Source organism: Artemia sp. Qi Xiang Cuo, chromosome 3, assembly GCF_049724085.1.
Source record: "Artemia sp. Qi Xiang Cuo chromosome 3, ASM4972408v1, whole genome shotgun sequence".
NCBI lineage: Eukaryota > Metazoa > Arthropoda > Branchiopoda > Anostraca > Artemiidae > Artemia > Artemia sp. Qi Xiang Cuo.
In genome coordinates this window covers 35,012,881-35,035,630 of record NC_142796.1, presented here as the reverse complement: position 1 = coordinate 35,035,630, position 22,750 = coordinate 35,012,881, and the positions used below count along the sequence as shown (strand labels likewise).

Genomic DNA, 22,750 nt, shown 5'->3' with positions numbered 1-22,750 from the left:
AGATAGAAAGGCAAAATGTAATGGCAAAATTTTTAATCGTTTTTGAGTTTTAAAGTCCTATTTAGACTGATTTGTTTCTAGCTCCAAGATATTTTACTGTGAAAAATAATTTCGAATATATGGCAATTAATTTTAAACCATTAATTTGAATTTTATAGATGAAAATTTTGTATTTTAGTCGAATCGCAGTTTTACTATTTAGTTTGTTAAAATCTGATATATACAGCTCCGGAAACCCAGTTAATTGAAGAATTCACGATCCCGTAAATGTGTTTCTAAACAATTTTTCAAAGGGTTAACTTACTTGGTAAACCCTAAGATTTGCTGATAGCGATCTCTTAGTTAGAGAATATGCTTGCTGAATTAACTTTTGTCAAGACTAGAAAATAGATCCTACACAATCATAGGCAGCGCGCTAGCGCTGCCTAAGTAAAGAACGATGTGGGCACAATGTGTTGTTTTTTGTTTTTTTTCTCCATACCCAGGCACTTCGTATCGAAGGAGTTGTCGTAGAAAGTTCGAAAAGGGCTTATTCGATTGCTAATTGAAGTGGCTAGTGCCCTTTTTAATAGTCGAAAGTGATTGGAGGGACAATAGCCCCCCCCCCCCACGCCCATCATTCCCCCAAACACATCCAATCAAAATTTTGAGATAGCCATTTTGTTCAGCGTAGTTGATTTCCAGATAGAAAATATCTTTTTGAGAAGGACACAACCCTCGGGGCAAGGGTTTTAAGTTATGCCCTGGGGGCATGTAAGGTTCTTTATAGAAAGTATTGTCGTAGAAACTTCAAAACAAGCTTATTCCATAATAAACTCAAAGGAATAGTACCCTTTTTAATGATTAAAAGTCATTGGCAGGCAACTAGCCCCCCCCCCCCACGCCCATAAATCCCCCCAATACAGCCACTAAAAATTGGGAGAGAGCCATTTTATTCAGTGTAGTTTATTTTCACATAGAAAATATCTTTTTGAGGAGGACACTCCCCCACAACCCTCCGAGGAAGGGATTTAACTTATGCCCTGGGGGCATATAAGGTTTTTATAGAAGGCGTTGTCATAGAAACTTCAAAAAAGGCTCATTCGATCGGAAATTCAAAAGGCTAGTGCCCTTTTTAATAGTCGAAAGTCATTGGAGGGCAACTAGCCCCCCCCCCCCACCCCCCACATTCCCCCCAACACATACAAGCAAAAATTTGATATAGCGATTTTGTTCAGCGTAGTTGTTTTCCAGATAGAAAATATATTTTTGAGGAGGACACTCCCCCACAACCCTCGGGGCAAGGGTTTTAAGTTATGGCCTGGGGGCATATAAGGTTTTTATAGAAGGCGTTTTCATAGAAACTTAAAAAAAGGCTCATCTGATTGGAAATTCAAAAGGCTAGTGCCCTTTTTAATAGTTGAAAGTGATTGGACGGTAACTAACCCCCCTCTCACGCCCACCTTTTCATAAGCAGCGTGCTAGCGCTGCCTAAGTAAGAACTATGTGGACACAATGTGTTGTTTTTTGTTTTGTTTTTTCTCCATACACGGGCACTTCGTATCGAAGGAGTCGTCGTAGAAACTTCGAAATAGACTCACTCGATTGGAAATTGGAGTGGCTAGTGCCCTTTTAAATAGTCGAAAGTAATTGGAGGGCAACTATCCCCCCCCACGCCCATCATTCCCCCAAACACGTCCAATAAAAATTTTGAGATAGCCATTTTGTTCAGCGTAGTTGATTTCCAGATAGAAAATATGTTTTTGAGGAGGACACTCCCCCAAAACTCTCAGGGCAAGGGCTTTAAGTTATGCCCTGGGGGCATATAAGGTTTTTTATAGAAGGCGTTGTCGTAGAAACTTCAAAACAGGCTCATTCGATTGGAAATTAAAAGGGCTAGTACCCTTTTCAATGGTTGAATGTGATTGGAGGGCAACTAGCCCCCCTGCCACGCCCATCATTCCCCCAAATACATCCAATCCAAATTTAGAGATAGCCATTTTGTTCAGCGTAGTTGATTTCCAGATAGAAATATGTTTTTGAGGAGGACACTCCCCCACAACCCTCAGGACAAGGGTTTTAAGTTATACCCTTTGGGCATATAAGGTTTTTATAGAAGGCGTGCTCGTAAAAACTTCAAAACAGGTCATTCGATTGGAAATTCAAAGGGCTAGTTTTTTACTAGGGTTTACCAGGGTTTTAAGTAATGCCCAGGGGGCATATAATGTTTTTATAGAAGGCGATGTCGGAGAAACTTCAAAAAAAGCTCATTCGATTGGAAATTCAACGGCCTAGTACCCTTTTTAATAGTCGAAAGTGATTGGAGGGCAACTAGCCCCCCTCCCACGCCCACCATTCCCCCAAACACATTCAATCAAAATTTTGAGATGGCCATTTTGTTCAGCGTAGTTGATTTACAGATAGAAAATATGTTTTGAGGAGGACACTTCCCCACAACCCTCAGGACAAGGGTTTTAAGATATGCCCTGGGGGCATATAAGGTTTTGATAGAAGGCGTTGTTGTAGAAACTTCAAAAACAGCTCATTCGATTGGAAATTCAACGGTCTAGTGCCCCTTTTAACAGTCGAAAGTGATTGGAGTGCAACTAGCCCCCCCCCCCCCCCACGCCCATCATTCCCCCAAACACATTCAATCAAAATTTTGAGATAGCCATTTTGTTCAGCGTAGTTGATTTACAAATAGAAAATATGTTGTTGAGGAGGACACTTCCCCACAACCCTCAGGGCAAGGGTTTTAAGATATGCCCTGGGTGCATATAAGGTTTTGATAGAAGGCGTTGTCGTAGAAACTTCAAAACAGGCTCATTCGATTGGAAATTCAAAGGGTTAGTACCCTTTTAATAGTCGAAAGTGATTGGAGGGCACCTAGTCCCCCCCCCATGCCCATCATTCCACCAAATACATCCAATCAAAATTTTTAGATATCCATTTTGTTCATCGTAGTTGATTTCACTATGGAAAATATGTTTTTAGGGAGGTCACTCCGCCACAGCCCTCAGGGTAAGGATTTTAAGTTTTGCCCTTGGGCATATAAGGTTTTTACAGAAGGCGTTGTCGTAAAAACTTCAAAACAGGTCATTCGATTAGAAATTCAAATGGCTAGTTCCATTATTAATAGTCGAAAGTGATTGGAGGGAACTAGCCCCTCCCCGATGCCCATCATTCACCCGAACGCATCCAATTAAAATTTTGAGATAGCCATTTTGTTCAGCGTAGTTGATTTCTTGATAGAAAATACCTTTTTGAGGAGGACACTCCCCAACAACCCTCAGGGCAAGGGTTTTAAGTTATATCCCTTTTAAAGGTTTTTATAGAAGGCGTTCCCATAGAAACTTCAAAAGGGGCTCATTTGATTGGAATTGCAAAGGGCTAGTGCCTTTTTTAATAGTTGAAAGTGATTGGAGGGCAACTCGCCCCCCCCCACGTCCATCAGTCACCCCAACACATCCAATCAAAATTTTGAGATAGCCATTTCGTTCAGCGCGGTTGATTTCCAAATAGAAAATATGTTTTTGAGGAGGACACTCAAGGGTTTTAAGTTATGCCCAGGTGGCATATAGGGTTTTTATAGAAGGCGTTGTTGTAAAAACTTAAAAATGAGCTCATTCGATTGGAAATTCAACGGGCTAGGGCCCTTTTTAATAGTCGAAAATAATTGGAGGGCAACTAGCCCCCCACGCCTATCATTCCCCCAAACACATCCAATAAAAATTTTGAGATAGCCATTTTGTTCAGCGTAGTTAATTTACATATAGGAACTATGTTTTTGTGGAGGACATTCCACCAAACCCCTCAGGGCAAGGGGTTTAAGTTATTTCTTGGGGACATTTAATGTTTTTATAGAAAGTATTGTCATAGAAACTTCAGAAAAGGGCTCATGTGATTTGAAATTCAAAGGGCTAGTGCCCTGTTTAATAATCGAAAGGGATAAGTAATATTTTTTGTTGTTGTTGTTGTTTAGATCAGGGCACTTCGTATCGAAGGAGTTATCTTGAGAACTTCGAAAGGGGCTCATTCCATTGAAAATAGAAAGGGTTGATGCCTTTTTTAATTGTCGAAAGTGATTGGAGGGCAACTAATCCCCCTTCCACTCCCACCTTCCTATTGGCTCATTATGATTAAAACCAAAAATTTGCCTTAAGATTAAATAAAAATGCACCGTGATAATACTAATTCACAATGAGGCATTTCAGCAGTATCCCAAGAACGCCTGAGGGTATTATGTTCAAACTTTCGAGGCTACTTCTGCTCTTAAAATTTAACTAAATCAAAAGTAGTGTAAGTGTAAGAATAGCTTGTTGGCGCCCAATTTAACTGGGAGGGATGACGGATTTTTTTGCAACTGGTGTCCCGTTTCCTACGGTAGACCAACTGGGGGAGGTATGAAACTAAGTTAATCAGTACTATTTGCGTCTGGATTTTTAAAAGGGCGTATGTTACTAAAAATTGCTTAAAAATTTTCACCAGCATACACATAGTAGGCTAAACTATAAAATCTTAAAAAACGAAAAAGATTTACCCTATGCCTTCCAAAGCAAAACCTCCCATGCCTTCCCAATGCCAGAACAAAATTTGCACTTTACTGAAAAAAATATAAATGTTTTTACTTTTATAACTTCAATAAATAAAATAATTTTAACATTTTTTTACTAAATCTCAGTATATGTATATTAAACTGACAGTGTACATTCATTTGTATTTTTTTCAGTGAAGTCCAAATTTTGTTCTGGCCTTGGGAAGGCATAAGGGTTTTGCGCCCAACTTATGTTAATTTCTGCTTGTTTTGAGTTTGACTCGGTTATTTATAGTAATTTCTGTTCGTTTTGGGTTTCATTTATTTATCGATGCTGATTTGTGGTAGTTTCGAGCTTGGTAGATTATTTGATTTTATTTTTGTTCATTTTTGGTTTAATAGAGTTCTTTACTTTTATTTGAAGAACTTATTTTATGGAAAAATTTCTTTTAATTAATATTAAACAAAGGGGTTACAAACTTATTTCCATTCCCCACAAATTTATCATTGTTTAAACATTTTAAAATTATCCTGGTTGCGGCGATAACTGCAACCTAGTAAAGAAAGCCACGGCCTATAGCAAGTTTAATAAAGTTTAAGATGCATTAAAAAACAGTCTAGTGAAAAAAAAACTTTCCATTTGTAATTAAACCAGTAACGATAGCTATTATTTCGATTAATTATAATGGCAAAATATTATATCGAAAACCCTTGCGGAGGGATTTAAAAAAAAGAGCCTGAATGCCCTCGAAAATGGCGTCAGAGCAAAATGAAAAGCACTCAATTGGAACTGTCGTTGTCGAAAACTTTCTACAGCAAACTAACATCCCCCCAGGCCCCCACTTCGAACAACTGGGAAAATCATTTTTTTGCATCATGGTAGCACTGATATCTTTTTTCAACTGTTTTCTTTTTCTTCGTCGCTAATAGTGTACTGGAACATCAAAGTAAGCTGTTTAAGAGGTCATTTAAAATCAATTTTTATATCTAATTGAGTTTCATAAATTCGACTTGATAATGCCATCGTAAAGCACCGTATGGCACCCTAAAAATGCGAGTTGGGTGCCATTTACAGAATGGAAAGGTTGGATATTGTGATAATCTCCATGGTTTAAAACCGTAATTCTAAGGTTTACAATCCCGTCTATTTAAAATCCCCCCCCCCCTAACAAATCGTTTACTGACAAGCAGAGCTAGAAAGCTAATGCAACATGATAAATAGCTGCTTAAGGGCACATTTAAAAGCTAATTTTGATATCCAAACAATTTCCAAGTGCACTTGGGTTTTTTCGCATTTTTCTAAAATGAAAATACCTAAACAGGGCCATTTCAAAGAAAAGACCCCAAAAAAGGTTTTTTTCAAAATCTAGGCTTGGACAAAACTAGGGAGGAAAGGGACCCCCCTCTCATCAACTATAACCAATAGAACTAGCTGGTAGGAGCATTGCAGAGAGATGTTTAAAGGCTCAATTAAAATCCATTGATCATTTAAGCGTGCTTTTCATAGATTTATAGTGGAAAAGAGTATTAAAAAGCCGTATCGAGTATTGATACAATTTCGACGCCTATGTTATCTTATGGTCTTAAAATTCTAGCATGTAATAAAGGTGTCACTTGAAAAACCAAACGGTATAAAGAAAGTATTTAAAAGACGCTTTAGAGCAGTGGTAACAGCTCTGCCATGTAGCTTTGGTAACGGAGTTTTGAATCAAGGATAGAGCATTTTATTTTCCAAAATGCAAATTCTCATTCAAGCGCCGAATCATTTCTAATGGTCATTTCTCCTAAAATATTAAAGTCAAAGTAACAAAAATAATTAAAACACTAATTTTTGTAAATTATTTTAACTACACATCTTAAATTCTTTTAATAAATTCACAGATAATTGAACTTTCGTTTGCAACTCCTCAAAGATACCAAGGATAAATGCCCCATAGACTTTTTTTTATGACACATCCAAGATTTTTTAAGGCAGAGTATAAGTATTAGAGAGATGTGATGTCAAACATATATTAGAGAGATGTGATGTCAAACATATATTTGATGCCCTATTTTAGCAAAAATTCATTTTATTTTCGTTGGTTTCTATGCCTCAGTTGGGAAAAACATTTAAGGCTTATTGTAACTATTTTAAGAATCTAAAAAACTTACAAAAATTAGTTAGAAAAAATTAAGTTTTTCCTATGAAAATAAAGAGCAAAATTGAAACTTGGAAACGAGAAAAATTACTGCTTCGCGGTTTATGCAACATATTTGTGAAAAACTATTTCAAACAAACAGGCTCGTGATATTCCCCTATACTTGTAAAAATCATTGAAATGCAGCATATTTTCTTTGAATTACTGCATGTAAAAATGAGTTACTTTTGGAGAGTTAAAATCGTGTCGTAAAAGTTATTGATTTTAAGGTTGGTAAAAAAACCATTGGGAGCCTCATAAATTATTCTTTTATTTTCTGCAGGCCACTTAAGAGTTTACTCATTTTCAACTGTTTTGTTATGTCGGTTTTGTGCTTTAGTAAAGCGCTATAATATAGGGAAATATCACGCGCCAGTTTGTTTGAAGAAAATATGCTGCATTTCAAATACATTGCAAAAATATCCTGCACAATTAATCTCAAGCATATTACCTCTTAACTGTTACATATTCGCGTCTTCAAATGCTGTTTTATAATGGATAGGCAACCCAAAACAGATAAAATAGCTAACATAGAAGAGGTTATTCAGCCTAAAAAGCCCATTAAGACACACAAAACCTAGAAATATCAATTAATAAGAAATCCAGCGGAACGCTGTGTCGTTTGCAATGCTGTAATTTCCTTAAGGGGCACAACTCCTCGAAATCAACCTCGAGCGCTGTTTCGTAACACGGTTAAGGCTAGGAAAACTCGTGGAAGGTTCCATCCCAACGTCACTACGAGGACACGCAAGCAGGGTTTCTCTTCCAGCATTCATGGTTGCAGCGCCAGTTGCAACCACTGTATTATACTCTCTCTACTGTGATTGCAACCTAGTAAAGGCTAAATATAGTAAGAATTTCTTAATGATATATATATATATATATATATATATACCATTGCGCTTCAAATTCTTCAAATATTTTCTCCAACAATGAATCATTTCCTAGGGATAAATATATAAAAAAAGAAGATAAAAACGAAATCAGTGAAGTTTTGGATATAGCCTGGTGATATATCTAAGGATCAGGAAGAAGGGTCAAAATGCAGCTATATTGGAGAAGACTTCCACAGTCCTATAAAAATTCTTTTTTTTTGTAAGTAATCATTTGTCATTACAGTTTTTAGTTTGAAAAGGGATCTTGCATCAGTATTACCGAAAGTAGTAGGACCACTGTAGCAGTAAACTCGTATAGTCTTCATTTTCGGAAAATAAAAAGTGTCTAAGCTGTAAAAACTACCAGCCTATTTTTATATGCAAGCCTTTGCCACCACCACCCACCAACAGAATTTGACAGAATATCTAGATACAGACATGGTCAAAAATAGAGTTAAGATAAATTACAAGCCAGTTGTAAAAAACCCAACTTGAGCTGGGTAACTCGTATATTATACGGTAACTCGAGTTACACGGTAATTCGTGTAACTCGTATGTTATTTTTTCATATACAAATTGGGTAATAAACTGTAATATCTCAACTTAAAATTAAAAGTGGTTAAGAAAACATAGCTCCAAGAATTAATCCAAGGACACTAGTTTTTTGGAAACCCATTTTATCTGCCAGCCTGAGGAAATAAAAATACTAGCTAATATTTCTCAGAGCCGTCTTAATCGGGCACGAAACAAAGGGAAAAAAACAACAGAAAAAAGTGAATCATGGTCTAATCACCTAGCTTATCTCCGAAGGTATTTTGGTTGCAGCAGTCGCTGCAAAATAGTCAATTTGTAAGAAACCAAAAAAAGAATTGAGCACCAAAAAAAGAATTGGGCTATCTCTTTGCAATTTTCATTAGCCTTCTAGTGTTGGAGAAAAGATGATGACATTAATCTAATCCATGCAAAAATACGATTACCATTATTTTTCTTTCGAAGGGGAGTACTTCTAGACAACATGATGACGTGATGAGGACGTGATGACGATGGCGTTTTCATTGGTGCAATTTTTATGTCGTTTTACTCGGGAGAATCTTTCCGTGGAGGATGTTTCTTTGGGGCAAGGGACATTTCTATGAAGGGGGCGCCGGATTTCCAAGCATTATTTAAAAAACGATCAGAAATTAAATTAAAAAAAAAACAAGTTCTTTCAACTGAAAGTAAGAAGCAACATTAGAACTTGAAACGAACAGAAATTATTACGCATATAAGGGGGTTCTCCCCCAAGTCAATACGTCACTCTTTACGCTACAGTTTTTTTAGTGCTTTCAAAAGATCTATCTATTCTAATTAAACGGCCTTTATGATTCAGGGGTTTGTGAATTAATTTTTTTTTAACTTTTAACGTAGAGAGTGTGGTATTGACTAAGGGGAGAACCCCCTTCATATACGTAATAATATATACGTAATAAAAAAACAATAAAGAAAAAACAAGCTTGACAGTCCAAGAGTTATAAAAACTTTTAAAAACGGAATTTTTATGTCAATAAATGTGTAAAAACAATAGACGTATTATACTGATTATAAATATATTAATTTTATCACGTGTGTCATTGCTCATCAGAGGCTACAAGCCAGAAAAAATTTACCTAATTTTTTAAAGAGGGGGGAAACATCTCCTACAAGTGAAAGAATTTTAATGAAAATCCCACCGTCAGATTCAGCGTATCAGAAAACCCTATTACATAGGTTTGAAGCTCATATATGCAAATAACTGCAACTTTGTATTTTTTGCCACAAGAAAAATATACGAATATACAAGTTCATTACGTAAGTTAATTTGTAAATCACGTCAAAACCCAATTTAGAGACAGCCATTTAGCAAAAGAAAAGTAAAAATTTTATGCAAATTTTGTTTACTTATTCAATGACGGTGAGCCAAAATAAAAGCTACATTAACTAAAAAACGATCAGAAATTAAATAAAAAAAAAGTTTTTTAACTGAAAGTAAGGAGCGACATTAAAACTTAAAACGAACAGAAATTAGTCCGTACCTGAAAAGGGCTGCCCCCTCCTCAACGCCGCGCTCTTTACGCTAAAGTTTTTTATTAAAAAAAAAAAAAAAAGTTGTGAGACAGAGTCAAACTTTAGCGTAAAGAGCGCGGCGTTGAGGAGGGGACAGCCCCTTTCATATACGGAATAACTTCTGTTCGTTTTAAGTTTTAATATCGCTCCTTACTTTCAGTTAAAAAAGCTTGCTTTTTTTTTATTTAATTTCGTATAAAACCAAATTTTCTATATATATATATATATATATATATATATATATATATATATATATATATATATATATATATATATATATATATATATATATATATATATATATAAATAAAAAACATGTTGTCGAGCGCAACTACTGTGTTCGCGGTCAATATAAAAATACTCCTTCTTTTACAAATAATACGATAAACAACATCCATGTCATCTAATATCAATGACAGCCTAGCGCAGAAAACAACACATCTAGGCAAGTTAAACTTACTGAATTCCAAAATAATACTGTGGTTGCAGTTACTGCGATTCCATTTAAATAAAGATGTTAGTTTTACTTCAGAGACTGTTTCTAAAGAGACGAACAGTAGACTAGGAATCGGAAATGAGACGGCTTGTGGAGTTTTTTTATATATAATAAAAATGAAACTACTATGGGTCCTCGAACACATTCTATTGAAAACAAATTTGACAGAAAATTCGCGTCGCTGACAGAACCTTCTAGATTCATTGTCGAGAATATAATTGGATCTAGTTATGAAAATGAGGACGAAAGTTCGCTTTCTAAATATGATAGGAATCGGTTAAAAAAGGATAAAAAGTAAATTCTTGAAAATGGAAGATTTGTTTAAACGTCACTCTAAAATGAAATAAATTCTTTTTGGAATCCATTTTCTCATTATCTTCACTAGTAACACAGTTTAAAAATTAATTTAAATAGCCAAAAACAAATCGTACAACTTCAGCTTACAGAACCATTCTTTCTTTAGCGATAAAACGTGTTCTGGAAAGATGAGTTTTGAAAAAAAACATAGAAGGAGAAAAATATTTCATTTAAAGGTGAAATTCAGGAATGATAACTATTACATAGGTTTACTTCAATAGCAAAAGTTTATCACAAAAAAGAAATTAAAAGAGCTTGAAAATCTTTGAAAATAGCAACGGTTCCAAATGAAAAGCGCACCATTGGATCAGAAACCATCAACTGAAGGTTTTGATCCCCCTGTCTTAAAAAATAAAGAAAAACACTTTTTGCATGAAAAAAAGATGGGGCAAGACTAAAGTCCAAACCTGGGGTGCTGATCTCCATTTTATGGCCCTTCAGCCAGGAAGCGCAGCGGGAGGTTGGGGCCAGCTATCCTGTGCTTTCACACATCCTTCCTCTTTACCTTTCCCAAATCTCCTCAGGTTCCCATTTAGAACTGGGCTGACTCTGATTAAGTTTACAGAGTCACGCCAATGATCCCCGTTCCAAACCAATTAACCACCGACACCAGGATTCGAACCCCTGTCCCGACCGACAAAGGATTTCAAGTCTAGCAGGCTAACCCCTCGGTTATTTTGCATGGGTAGCATTGATCTGTTTCCATTTTACTGCTAAGACTAGCAGGCAAATGCAAGGTCGTAGAGAGACGTCCAATGGCTCATTTATAAGCTACTGCCATATCTACGTGCCTTTCATGAATGGCTCTTGATAGCACTAAAATAAGATGCAATTTTTACCAAGACTTTATCTTGTTCAGATAAAAGATGATATAACATAAGTTGGGTACAAAAAGTCAAAACAGTGTGTAACTTCAAATTCTGAAATTGTATAATTGTCTTGAAAAGAGTCCATTGGAAGAAGAGGTGCGTCCAAGGTATGCAATAGGTACGACATTTTCAAAGAATGATGCAATGGTGTCATTCAAATTATTTTGCGGTTTCCATAACCAACGATATTGCCGATTATCTCAAAAGCTATTCCACAAACATTTCAAGTTTCTTACTGGATCCTAGTAAAGAAAGGTAACTTCCGAAAAGCGGTTCCCTCTTTGCTAGGTTTCAGCTACGAAAATGCCGTAGGCCTTTCCCTGAGCGTGATATGTTTTTTATATGCTTACTTTAATATATCTTTTCAAGACTACTTTACACGAAGGAAGAAAACAATGGTTATATTTTAATTTGATCAGTGTGTAATCAGCAATAACAAGGTAGTGGCAAGAAGTGGTAACGACCTGGTAAATCCTTGCATTCATTTTCTGCGGGCAGTGGCAGTTTTGAGCCGTTGGCTTAAAAAAATAAGAAAAAAAAATTAATAGTGCACCAAATTTGTCATCAAAATTCAGGTTTCTTTCTAGCTTTTTTCTAATTTTCGCGTTTCACAGATATGAACTTTAACAAGATTCATTTAGTCATTTCACTTCCTTTTTCTATAATTAACTGAATAGTTTCAGAAAAATGTATCAACTAGAATTCTGTACAATGTCTCCCTGCAAGTTTGTGTCGGTGTCGTTAGCCCTGATGAACAATGATGTGTCCCTAAAATATCCTTTAAACCATAGTCCAAATATATTTTGATACTTTATTATAAAAATAAATTAAAAAAGAAACAGAAAATACGCAGACTAGATAGTGACATTAAATGCCATATGTATTAGAGAGCTAACTCATGATATGCCCTAATTATAAAAGTAAAAACTGTACACTGTATATCACATAGCCGAAACCAGAGTACGAAAGAGTTCTATTACACTAACATATCCAAATTTAGTTTCGAAATAATTACATTTGGGCTTGAATAAGAATTCTAAAGACTGCACAAAACATCTCATTACAAATATTCTACTTCTTCAGAAAAAAATGGTAAAATTTAAAATTAAAGCTATGCTTGTAAATTTTCATTTCTACCACGTCAGTGATAATGCATCTACATTGAGGAGTGCTTAATAGACGCAGCTGGATACAGGTGTCAGTCTTAGGATATGAGGGGCACCCTCTCCAGAGAACTCGACAGAAAACACAGAAAAATGAAGAAATTCCTCTCCTTAGGTGTAGGTGCACATTATTTTGTTTCTTGCCAGAAATGAACTACAACTGTTTTATTTAAGATAAGTTCTTTGAAGGACTTCTTTAGCTAGGGTGGTTCTATCAGCAGCACGTAATGACCCCAGTGAGATATTCTAAAGCTGTCAATGAACAGGGATATGCAGACTCTGCCGTTGAACTCGAAAAGTTCCATAATACCCCCACTTAAGATTTTGCTGTTTGTAATTACACCAGTGCATATGCAATTTTCAATAGTTAAATGCAGAATCCGTAAATCTGGTACTGTCAGAAACACCAGAATCCTTGTATAGCGCTTATATAAGTTATTTTAATTGAATGTGCGATTATATTAAGTTGATTTACAATAAATTTCTATTAGAATTAAATTGGACTTATTTCGTTCTTCGCTTATTTTAATTAATTTGATTTACTTAAAATTAAATCAATTAATTAAATAACAAAATAAAAGCTCTGGTAAATTAATTAAATTAATTATTCCATACATTAAATATTATTTTAAATAGGAATTCCTACTAGGAATTTAGTGCAAGAGTATCCTACTAGAAAAATCAAAACTGAAGAATTTCGCTGCTGACAGGAACTGATTGAGTAACGACACCAAAAATTTACCGGTCACTTAGTTTTTAAAATCTCCACCTCAAATATTGACTCTCGCTGCATTGCTCGTCCTAACATATATTGCTAGATAGACTTTTCTGACCAGAAGTATTTATTAAAGAGATTGTTTACTTCAAACAAATCTCTATGTTGCTATTCATGAGTCTAGTCGCTTAATGAAAAATACAAAATCTGCAAACAATTGGTATATCGAAGAGGTCTTGGCAAACATGCCGTAAAATGTTATGAACATCACATTCAACTTGTTAACAGATGATTCAAAATAGATAGCTCTTTTTATTTCGTCACCAGTGGGGTATTTTCCGCGTGTACTGACTTTCTTCATTCGATTACGTCAACATTTTGATGGCAAGAATTATAGAAAAAAAATTATGCTTCAATATTGGGACCTCATTTATGGACTGAGGAGTTAGTAATCCAGAACTTATTGATTAAATCCGTTTCGGCATACAAGGCTGAATTAAACTCCATAACATCATCGTCTTTATACGTGTATTTCATCGATTCATCTGTAAAACAAAATAGTTATTAGAATATAAATGCAGTTTTAAGATGGAATTGAGCGTACCTCTTGTCTTCATAATTATACTGAAGAGAAAAATATGGAGCAAGACAAAATTTATTAAACCTCTTAAAACTCTTCTTCATGCTGCAGTGATCACCAGGACTCTGTTTGGAGAAGGGGAAAATCTGTGCCCTGACGATAGAGTTTTCCGGGAAAATCCAGACACTCCTTTTCTCCCAAGTGGCAAACCAACGTGCACTTACGTTGACTAGATTCGCATGTGAGACACGGGAAATAAATTCGAAAACATAACAGAGCAAAGAGGAACACGTTGGAATTTATAGGGAGGGGGTGTTATAAAAAAGAAACTGGATTAAAAGAAAACCTGGAAAAATCCCAAGAAGCGTGGGTGTTTTTGTGGGGTTGGACAAAAACTAAATTTTTACATGCAAAGCAAATCTGACGAAATCAATCCCGTCTTCACATTTTCGTTCCCTGCAGCAAAGTAGGTGTTTGTCTTTCCAACAAAGCATCGCAGAACGTGTCTAAGCTTTAACAAAGAGGGCAATATCTGAATAAAGTATTCAAACTCCAATATATTATCAATCCGTATGTGTTTCCAACACACACTAGAATTGACTCTCATCCCCACAGGATGTCTAAGATTTTTTTTTTTTTTTTATTTTTTTTTTTTAAATCTGGATCTTCTTTTTTTTAGATTCTTTTAGTTACAAATAATAGAACACTCTCTAGTTTTAAGAGTGTTATACAATAGGTGCTATTCTTTTATCTTGAGTACATGCCAAAGGGATTTAGATTTAGCTGCACTAAAAGCGTTGTTCTTTTTCGTCCAAGTCAAAAAGGTGTCGAAAATGAAGAGCAAAGACCCGGGCGGTTAGAAGGTATGCAAAAACGACAATTAGAGCGTGTTAAAATGAAAATGAAGAGCAAAGACACATGTGGTTAGAAGACAAACGACAACGAACAAGTGAGGGAGTCAAAAATTAAAATAAAGAGCAGTGAGTCAATGAAGATCAACCTGGACAGCGAGAATCAAAACGTGTCAAAAATGAAAATGATAGCGATGATGATTGAGTTTTGGATTTTGACATGGATAAGGCCATCAATGCCTACCATACCTTTGGTTAAAAAACAAAGGTTCGGCGATATGTATTTCATAACGACAAAAGATAAGCCGAGGTGTGACGAAGCAAACGAATTGATAATGACAGCAATGATGATTGGGTTTTGGATTTTGAAATCGATAAGTTCATCAATACCTACCATACTTTTGAAGATCAAAAATATGGGCTCGATAAATCCTTAGAAGAAAAAGAAGTTTTTATCCCACCACCTGAACAATTAAAAGAAACAAAGGTTCGGCGAAATGTCTTTTATAATGACAAAAGACAAGCCAAGGCAAAGGAAGAAGTTTTTGTCCCACCGCCTGAACAATTAAAAGAAACAAATGTGTCGTCAATGCCTTTCACACCTTGTAAAATCAAAAACCTGGACTAGATAAGTCGTTGGAAGAAAAAGAAGTTTTTGTCCCACCACGCGAACAATTAAAAGAAACAATGGTTCGGCGACATGTCTTTCATAATGACAAAAGACAAGCCGAGGCAAATGTTAAAGGTCCAATAAAAAAAAATGTAATTTTACAAAAGCAACACTTCTAATTTAAAGTCTATTTGAACGTCATAACATCAAAAAAAGGCTCAAATTGTCTGCGTTTAGAAGACAAGCGACAGTGAGAATCTATATATAGAAGCCTGCCGCGGGCCCCACACCATTGTTAAAAGAAAAAAGGTTCAGCTATACATATTTCATAATGACGAAAGATAAGCCGAGGTGTAACGAGACAAACAAATTGAAAATGATAGCGATGATGATTGGGTTTTGGATTTCGACATGGATAAGGTCATCAACACCTAGCATACTTTTGAAAATAAAAAATTTGAACTGGATAAATCGTTGGAAGAAAAAGAAGTTTTTGCTCCACTACGTGAACGATTTAAACAAATAAAGGTTCAACGTTATGACGTACCTAATGACAAAAGGTAAGCCAAGATAACAGAAGACAATTCTGGTCAACCTCCTGAACAAGCTAAAGAAACAAAGGTGGTCGGCAATGCCTTCCATACTCTGTAAAATCAAAACCTGGACTAGATAAATCATTGAAAGAAAAAGAAGTTCTTGTCCCTCCACCTGAACAATTGAAACAAACAAATGTTCGGCGATATATCTTTCATAATGACAAAAGACAAGCCGAAGCAAAAGTTAAAGGTCCAATAAAATTTTTTTTTTTTTTACAAAGACACCACTTCTAACTTAAGGTCCATTTGGACGTCATGACATCAAGAAGAGGCCAAAATTGTCTGCGTTTAGAAGAAAAGCGACAGAGAGAATATATTCAGATTATCTTGTTAAAGTTGGAAGTTTTTTTCATATAAAAGAGAACCCTCATACCAAATGTATTTTATTCTTAGGCACAATAATAAGTTTTAAGTGTAAAATCATCAGACAAGGACTCCCTCATTGAATGGAACACATTTCTTTGTATAGTACGTCTCTGTGATTCACACGTGAACCACTCAATCAGGAGGCTTAGTCCAAAAATCGGCCGTCTCCCCGAAAAGTTCATAAAAATAGCTGTTAATCATTTATTGTCAGTTAAACAACGTAAATCCGTGAGTCCTAAGTGAGTAAATCCTCGAAATTTCTAAAATATAAAGGCAATAATTGCCCCAAGTATGTTCTTATATATCGATTCCTTAAGATTTTATCGTATGGAAGGTAATTCAACTTAATAAATAACTTACTAAATACAAATTAAAAGGTAGCTGAAAAAAATCTTATTAAATTTTAACTTTAGCTAACTTTTTAGTAGTATTTAGTAAGTGCAAATAGAAAAGAGGGGGAAGGGGACAACAACGCAATTATATGTGGTAATTCCTGTTCATTTCAAGCTTATTTCTATTTTTCAGTGTAATTTTTAGCTTTGTTTTTTTTTCTGGGGGAGGGGCATTTTCTTATTAACGTTAAACTGTATTTTTGTTGCCTGAAGGAATAACCCCAGCCCCCCAGAAAAGAGTTTCTGACATTCTGGCTTTCCTCTGCCTGACTTGGCTGCTTAGTCATTTGATCCTTATATGGCGTCAATTTTTTCTGTTTTCTTTTCTCCAATTATAATTTTTCAGTATTTTGTAGCCTACTACAATAGCTAACAGCTGTGACTACTGCATAACGATGTCCCCATACCACTTATAGGGGTTTGTGATTGATGTGCCACTGAATTCATTTTTAGATGCACAAAAATCACCAATATTTCCAAATTACCAAAGTACCAGCACCTTGTGACGACGCAATGGAGAAAGCTGAGCCTCGAAAGTATAAGGACTGAGGTTCAATCCCGCTTGTCGCAAGGAATGCTCTTCCAAAATAACTTGATAAAATTTTTTCCCCTCTTTATACTCTTTGAACGCCTGTTTTATTGCTATTAAAATGTACAGTTCAATAATTGTAGATTGATTAGTACGGTCCTAATTTTTCTAGTTTTTTCATTTCCTGACTGAAGGGCCATCAGCAACGTCGGAGGGAACTGAAAGTCCAACGCCGTATTCTTTACCTCTAGATGCAATAAATGACATTTTAAAAGTGGATTTCTGAAAACATGATATTTATTGAAAATCAGATATGAAAAGTGTGATCAATATAATAACAAGTCGGGATGTCTGCAAAACTAATTATAGTGCAAAATTGAATAGCCACCTATTTTTTTGTTCTCTCTATCTTGATTAAACTGAACTTCCTATCTTTATTTTACTTCAAGTTGCGACAAAATCCCTACAAATCAAGAGATATGAAAACTAGAAATGCAATTAATACAAATAGTTTTAGATAATGCTATGCTTTAGGTATGCACTAAACAAGTTTTTATTATCTGTATGATTCTACAAGGTCTTAATAGTTTCCCTTCCCCCTACAGTGTCACTATCATCTGAAATAAAATCACTTGCATGCATACGATGCATATTCCCAATTATCTTTTGGTGTTTCAAATATACTACACTGCTGGAGGCAATGGGTTTTTGTGGCTCAAGCTTCGACTCAGTTTGGTAATTCCAACAATAATGTCATACTATTAACATCAAAATATCATTATTATTAATTTCATATTATTGATGTCATAATGTCATACTAGATGTGCTCAATATTTATAGATTAAATACTGTCAGATTGGATAAACCAATTTATCCCATAGGATGTGTCCAAAAGGAACTTTCAATACCAAACCATTCATAATTATTCTAATAGTATAGCATAAATAAAAGCTTAAAGCCCCATGGACTTTGGTTCGCAAAAATTGTTACTAAAACATAAATACCTACAAAAAAAACTTTCAGGAAAGGATACACAGAAACAAACACAAATTATGATAAATCTTGATGAAAACGCTAGGAGTAAAGCAACAACATCTAACTATGAATTAGGATAATTGTCTTCTATGTCGCACACTAATTTGAACTTGCTTACCCCTATGTCCAATATCACCATGGTGATAACCTCTATATTTTTATGGCCCCCTCCCTTCCGCCACTAGCTCACCAAAATATTTTATTCCTAGGATCACAAAAACCAGTGCAATGACGAAAAAGGACGCAAAAGATGAATTTTTAAACCCCGCCCCCCCACACACACATTCGAATTCTAAAGCTAAGATCGTTTTGTAGCCTTTGCCGCCCTACAGTCTTTCTTCTTATCCCAAAATCCGAAAACGCACTGCTGATGGATTCATCTTTTCTTTACTTAGGCTCATCCCTGTTGGATTAACCTTTAATTTGGTCTACTAGGATCTCTTTATGAAACAATTTTTCTTCCTAGTCTCTCCTTATCTTAGAATAGATCTTTGAATGTTTCCTCACCACAACATCTTTCTCCTGGCTTAAAACTGTCGCAATTTAGACTGGGCAGCGAGGATTGTACCCCTCTTTCTGCAGAACGACTCAGCATTCTCTCCGACTCTGGATTTTTCAGTTCTTCTTTCCTTCTGTTACTAGATCGGGAGCTGCTTGAGCTTCTGGTATCAGAGTGCTGTGAAGCTAATAGATGACGTCTCGGAGCGGGTGTCATAGGGTTTAGTCCGTCACTTGAAGTAAATATTATTCCATTACGTTTAGTTACAGCCGGTGTGCTTTGGACACTTCCAGGTTTGGACATAATTCCAATGATACTCTAAAAGTATACAAAAGAAAAATTGTCAGAGGTCTAAAAGAATAGCAAAACAAAAATTCTAAACTTTCAAATTCACGATATACCAAAACCATATTCTCAGTAGCTGAAACCTGAAATAAAGCAATCTTTTCTATTTGATATATTCCAATTAGAAGGTCATTGTCAATATTTGACAAAAAAAGCGTATATAGTAGAATATAAAAATAACAGACTGTTTACAAGTATCAGTTAAACAACTTCAATATAGGAAGAAATCCGATAGGGAAAGAGTTGATTTTTTTTATTGATGTGGATAAAAAAGAAAAAAAGGGCTGGAGTGACGGTGAACCCTTAAATTATTTCACAAGACCAAGGAAAAGGTGCCAAAATCTGACACATTATCTATAAAATAACCAAACCCATAAAATGACACAGCACCCTATGCGAGAGAACATTCCCATTAATGAAAATATGGTAGCTTGCAAAATAGTCACAAAAGTATTTTACTAAGTAATAGCTTTTCACAAATTAACTAATATTCAAATAAACAACTTTTCATCGCATCACTGCTTCTTTTCATAGCTTAAAAAAGAATAGCAAAAATGACTACCTGATTTCCTGAGAAGGTCATTCCAATATTTTCCTGATAAGGTGGGTATGAAGGGGGAGGTGGTAGTAAATCTGACCAGTTTGGTGCACCCTTTTGTCGGTTTTTGTAGATTTTCGCTTGCTCGGTATCTAAAATATGATTTTCCAAATAAGTTCTGTGAGGCGCCAAATTTTAATTTGGACACCAGATTTCGCACCACCACCTGACAGAAGAATGTCTTCGTGTTGGGAAATTCGGCTCAAATTTTATCAGAATAAAAAAAATCGATTATGTGACCAGAAAATTATGCTTATTTATATAAAATAAACAAATATGTCCTTTTACTCATCCCTTTCATTTATTTGAAAACCGGTCCCTAATACTGCAAAAAAGGACATAGAAATGTGCCGGGAAAAACAACCAACAATATAACAGCAAAAAACAAACATTTGCTTTAACCAAACAACAACAAAAAAACGTTTAAGTGTAGCTTAATACGAGAAAAAACAAAATGAAAGGCTCAATCAGAGTTCCAAAAAGAATACTAAACCACGGATGACTGTTCTTTTTCCGTTTTTGGCAAATTTTGAAATTCCGATTTGTGCACCAGCGATTTCTTCAATTAATATTCAAGCCGGAATCACAGCAGTGACGCTATTTGACAGTCGTTGCTTGACAAATTTTTTCAGCTTTCTCCTAGAACTTAGCTTAAACCTCTGTACTAAGTAGCAACAAAGACCATCATGCTTTTTCTAAATACTAAAAACAAGAAGTTTTGCGGAATGAGAAATTTCCTGAAGAGATAGATTAAAACAAGACATTTGGCTATATGACTAATAACCGTCTTCAGCAAAAGTAAGACAAAAACAAAAGATTCCAAAAAAATAAAGTATTTTCATGAGATGGTATGACCCTGCCAATTTTTTTCAAGTTTATTTTTTAGTAGATAAACTTTTTTATTTCTTTTGTTTTAGTTTTTGCCATAAATTTCGTTAAAGACAGTTTTTAGTCATATACCTGAAATATTCGTTTAGGTTTTGTATTTTACCCCGCCTGTAGAAAATTCCTCATTCCACGTAACTTGTTTTTTTTTCTTACTAAACAAAACAACGCCAAATACATTTTTCTACGAAACATCTCCCATCATTGCGACTCAAACTTACACCTCCTGCACAGAAGGAACAAAACTATTTCTAAATAAATAAAAAAGGGTGATTTTAGGTATATTTCAAATTGTTTTCAACGTCCCTATTTATCTTTTTTGGTACTTATCTATTATAGCGACACCACCCAAGTTCTTGATCTGAGTAGATCTGAGAAAAAACGGTTTAGCTGTCTGTATTCTGCTTAAGCTCAGTGGAGAAATTGCGTTCTATATATATTTCAATTACATATTTAATATATAGAGCTGTTTTTTTTTGGTTTGGTTATGTTAGATTTAATATAATGCGTTCTGAGCGGCCTGCTTTTCATAATTCTTCGCCGTAGTTTCCATAACTTTGTTAATGAAGTACTATATTTTCATCACATTTAGGCACTATATTTTCATCACATTTAGGCATATTTCACTAGGATTAACCTAACTTCGCTTCTTGAATGGGGTCGCTATAGTACCTCCTTTCTTTGCCATTTTTATAAATGGATATAAAACTATGAGCTTTTTCCTTTATATTTTTCACTGCCATCACTGACAACACCGCATTCTTAAAAAAAAAGGTATGGCTGGCTTAATTACGACAAACTTAACGAATTTGTCTGTGTCTGTGACCAGAACACAGCATATATCTGTCACCAATTCTAATCCATACGAGTTCCAATAAAAACAACGGCAGTAGGTCAAATGTCACTGTTAAATATTGGAATTGTTTCGGATCAGAGGACAAGTAAACATTTAGGCATACACGAAGAATTTCAATAAAGATAGACCTCTGACCCAGAATTGGTATTTATATGTAACTTGGGATCTGACGCATAACCTTTTGGATTTCTTTTCTAGTGCACCGAGAGGAATGTCGAAAAAAGTTCAAGCGAAATGAAACAATGTTAATTAAATTCATTCACGATTCGAACAGAGCTTAACAAAATGACTGCAAGAAACTAAAGGGTATAATTATTTCTACCACATAGATGGTTTTCATACCCGGTAAACTATGTCAACAAGTTATGGGAAAGAAACTAGGCGAGCCAGAAATGAACGATCAAATTTTATATCTTAGACCCAGAGTTTCAACAACTAAAAAAGCCTAATTGAATTTAAATGCAAAAGAAACACTTTTATGCTAGCAATGACCAGCAGAAGGTACGTACACACAGAGGGGCCTTTGGGACCGAACTCCAGGAGTATCCAGATATTTATGATTACTCCCCGGATTGTTCTATGTTTTAAAATGATGAAGTTGGTTCGAAAGCAAATCTAGAGCAAAATGTTGGGGGAGAGGGGGCTAATGTGACAAGAGGGCAAATAATCGACCAAATTGACAAGTTTATTTAAAAAGAAGAGTAAAAACGGAATCAGGGTGCCAACAAAAATCTTGGGGGGGGGGATCTCCCATTCCCTAGATACACCCCTGGGCGGGTTTCACGGTCAAAATACAACTTGAATGAATGGTTTCTACATTAAAATTAAATAAAAAAACAAGTTTTTTAACTGAAAGTAAAGAGCAACATTAAAACTTAAAACGAACAGAAATTATTTCGTATATGAAAGGGGCTGTCCCCTCCTCAATGCCTTTCTCTTTACGCTAAAGTTTTTTATTGTTTTAAAAAATAGAGTTCTGAGAAAGAGTCAAACTTTAGCGTAAAGGGCAAGGCGTTGAGGAGGGGACAGCCCCTTTCAGACACGGAATAACTACTGTTTGTTTTAAGTTTCAATGTCGTTTTTTACTTTCAGTTAAAAAATTGTTTTTTTTAATTTAATTTTTGAAGGTTTTTGAATTAATGCAGGTTTTGATTTTGGCTCACCGTCCATGAATAATTAAAACAAAATTTGCATACTAATTTTACTTTTGTTGGGTAAATGGCTTTCTCAAAAGTTGTTTAATTTTACTTACGAACGTTTTTATTAGTAATAAATATACGTAACTTACGAATTAACACGCTTCCGTGATCTTTCTTCTGCCGAAAAATACAAAATTCCACATTTTTGCAGATGGAAGCTTG

General features: G+C 35.2%; 1 protein-coding gene across 1 annotated transcript in view; it reads right to left on the bottom strand.

Annotated features, from left to right (window-relative positions):
• Positions 1-12,176: 12,176 nt before the first annotated feature.
• LOC148954037 (protein sax-3-like) overlaps positions 12,177-22,750 on the bottom strand; it is a 174,407-nt gene continuing 163,833 nt past the window's right edge. Inside the window, exons 17-19 of the mRNA XM_089085753.1 lie at positions 19,613-19,740; positions 18,714-19,023; positions 12,177-13,792 (exon numbers count right to left, since the gene is read on the bottom strand). Coding sequence (XP_088941879.1) covers positions 13,674-13,792; positions 18,714-19,023; positions 19,613-19,740 — 557 coding nt within the window. The 3' untranslated portion in view covers positions 12,177-13,673. The remainder of the gene's footprint in view (positions 13,793-18,713; positions 19,024-19,612; positions 19,741-22,750) is intronic.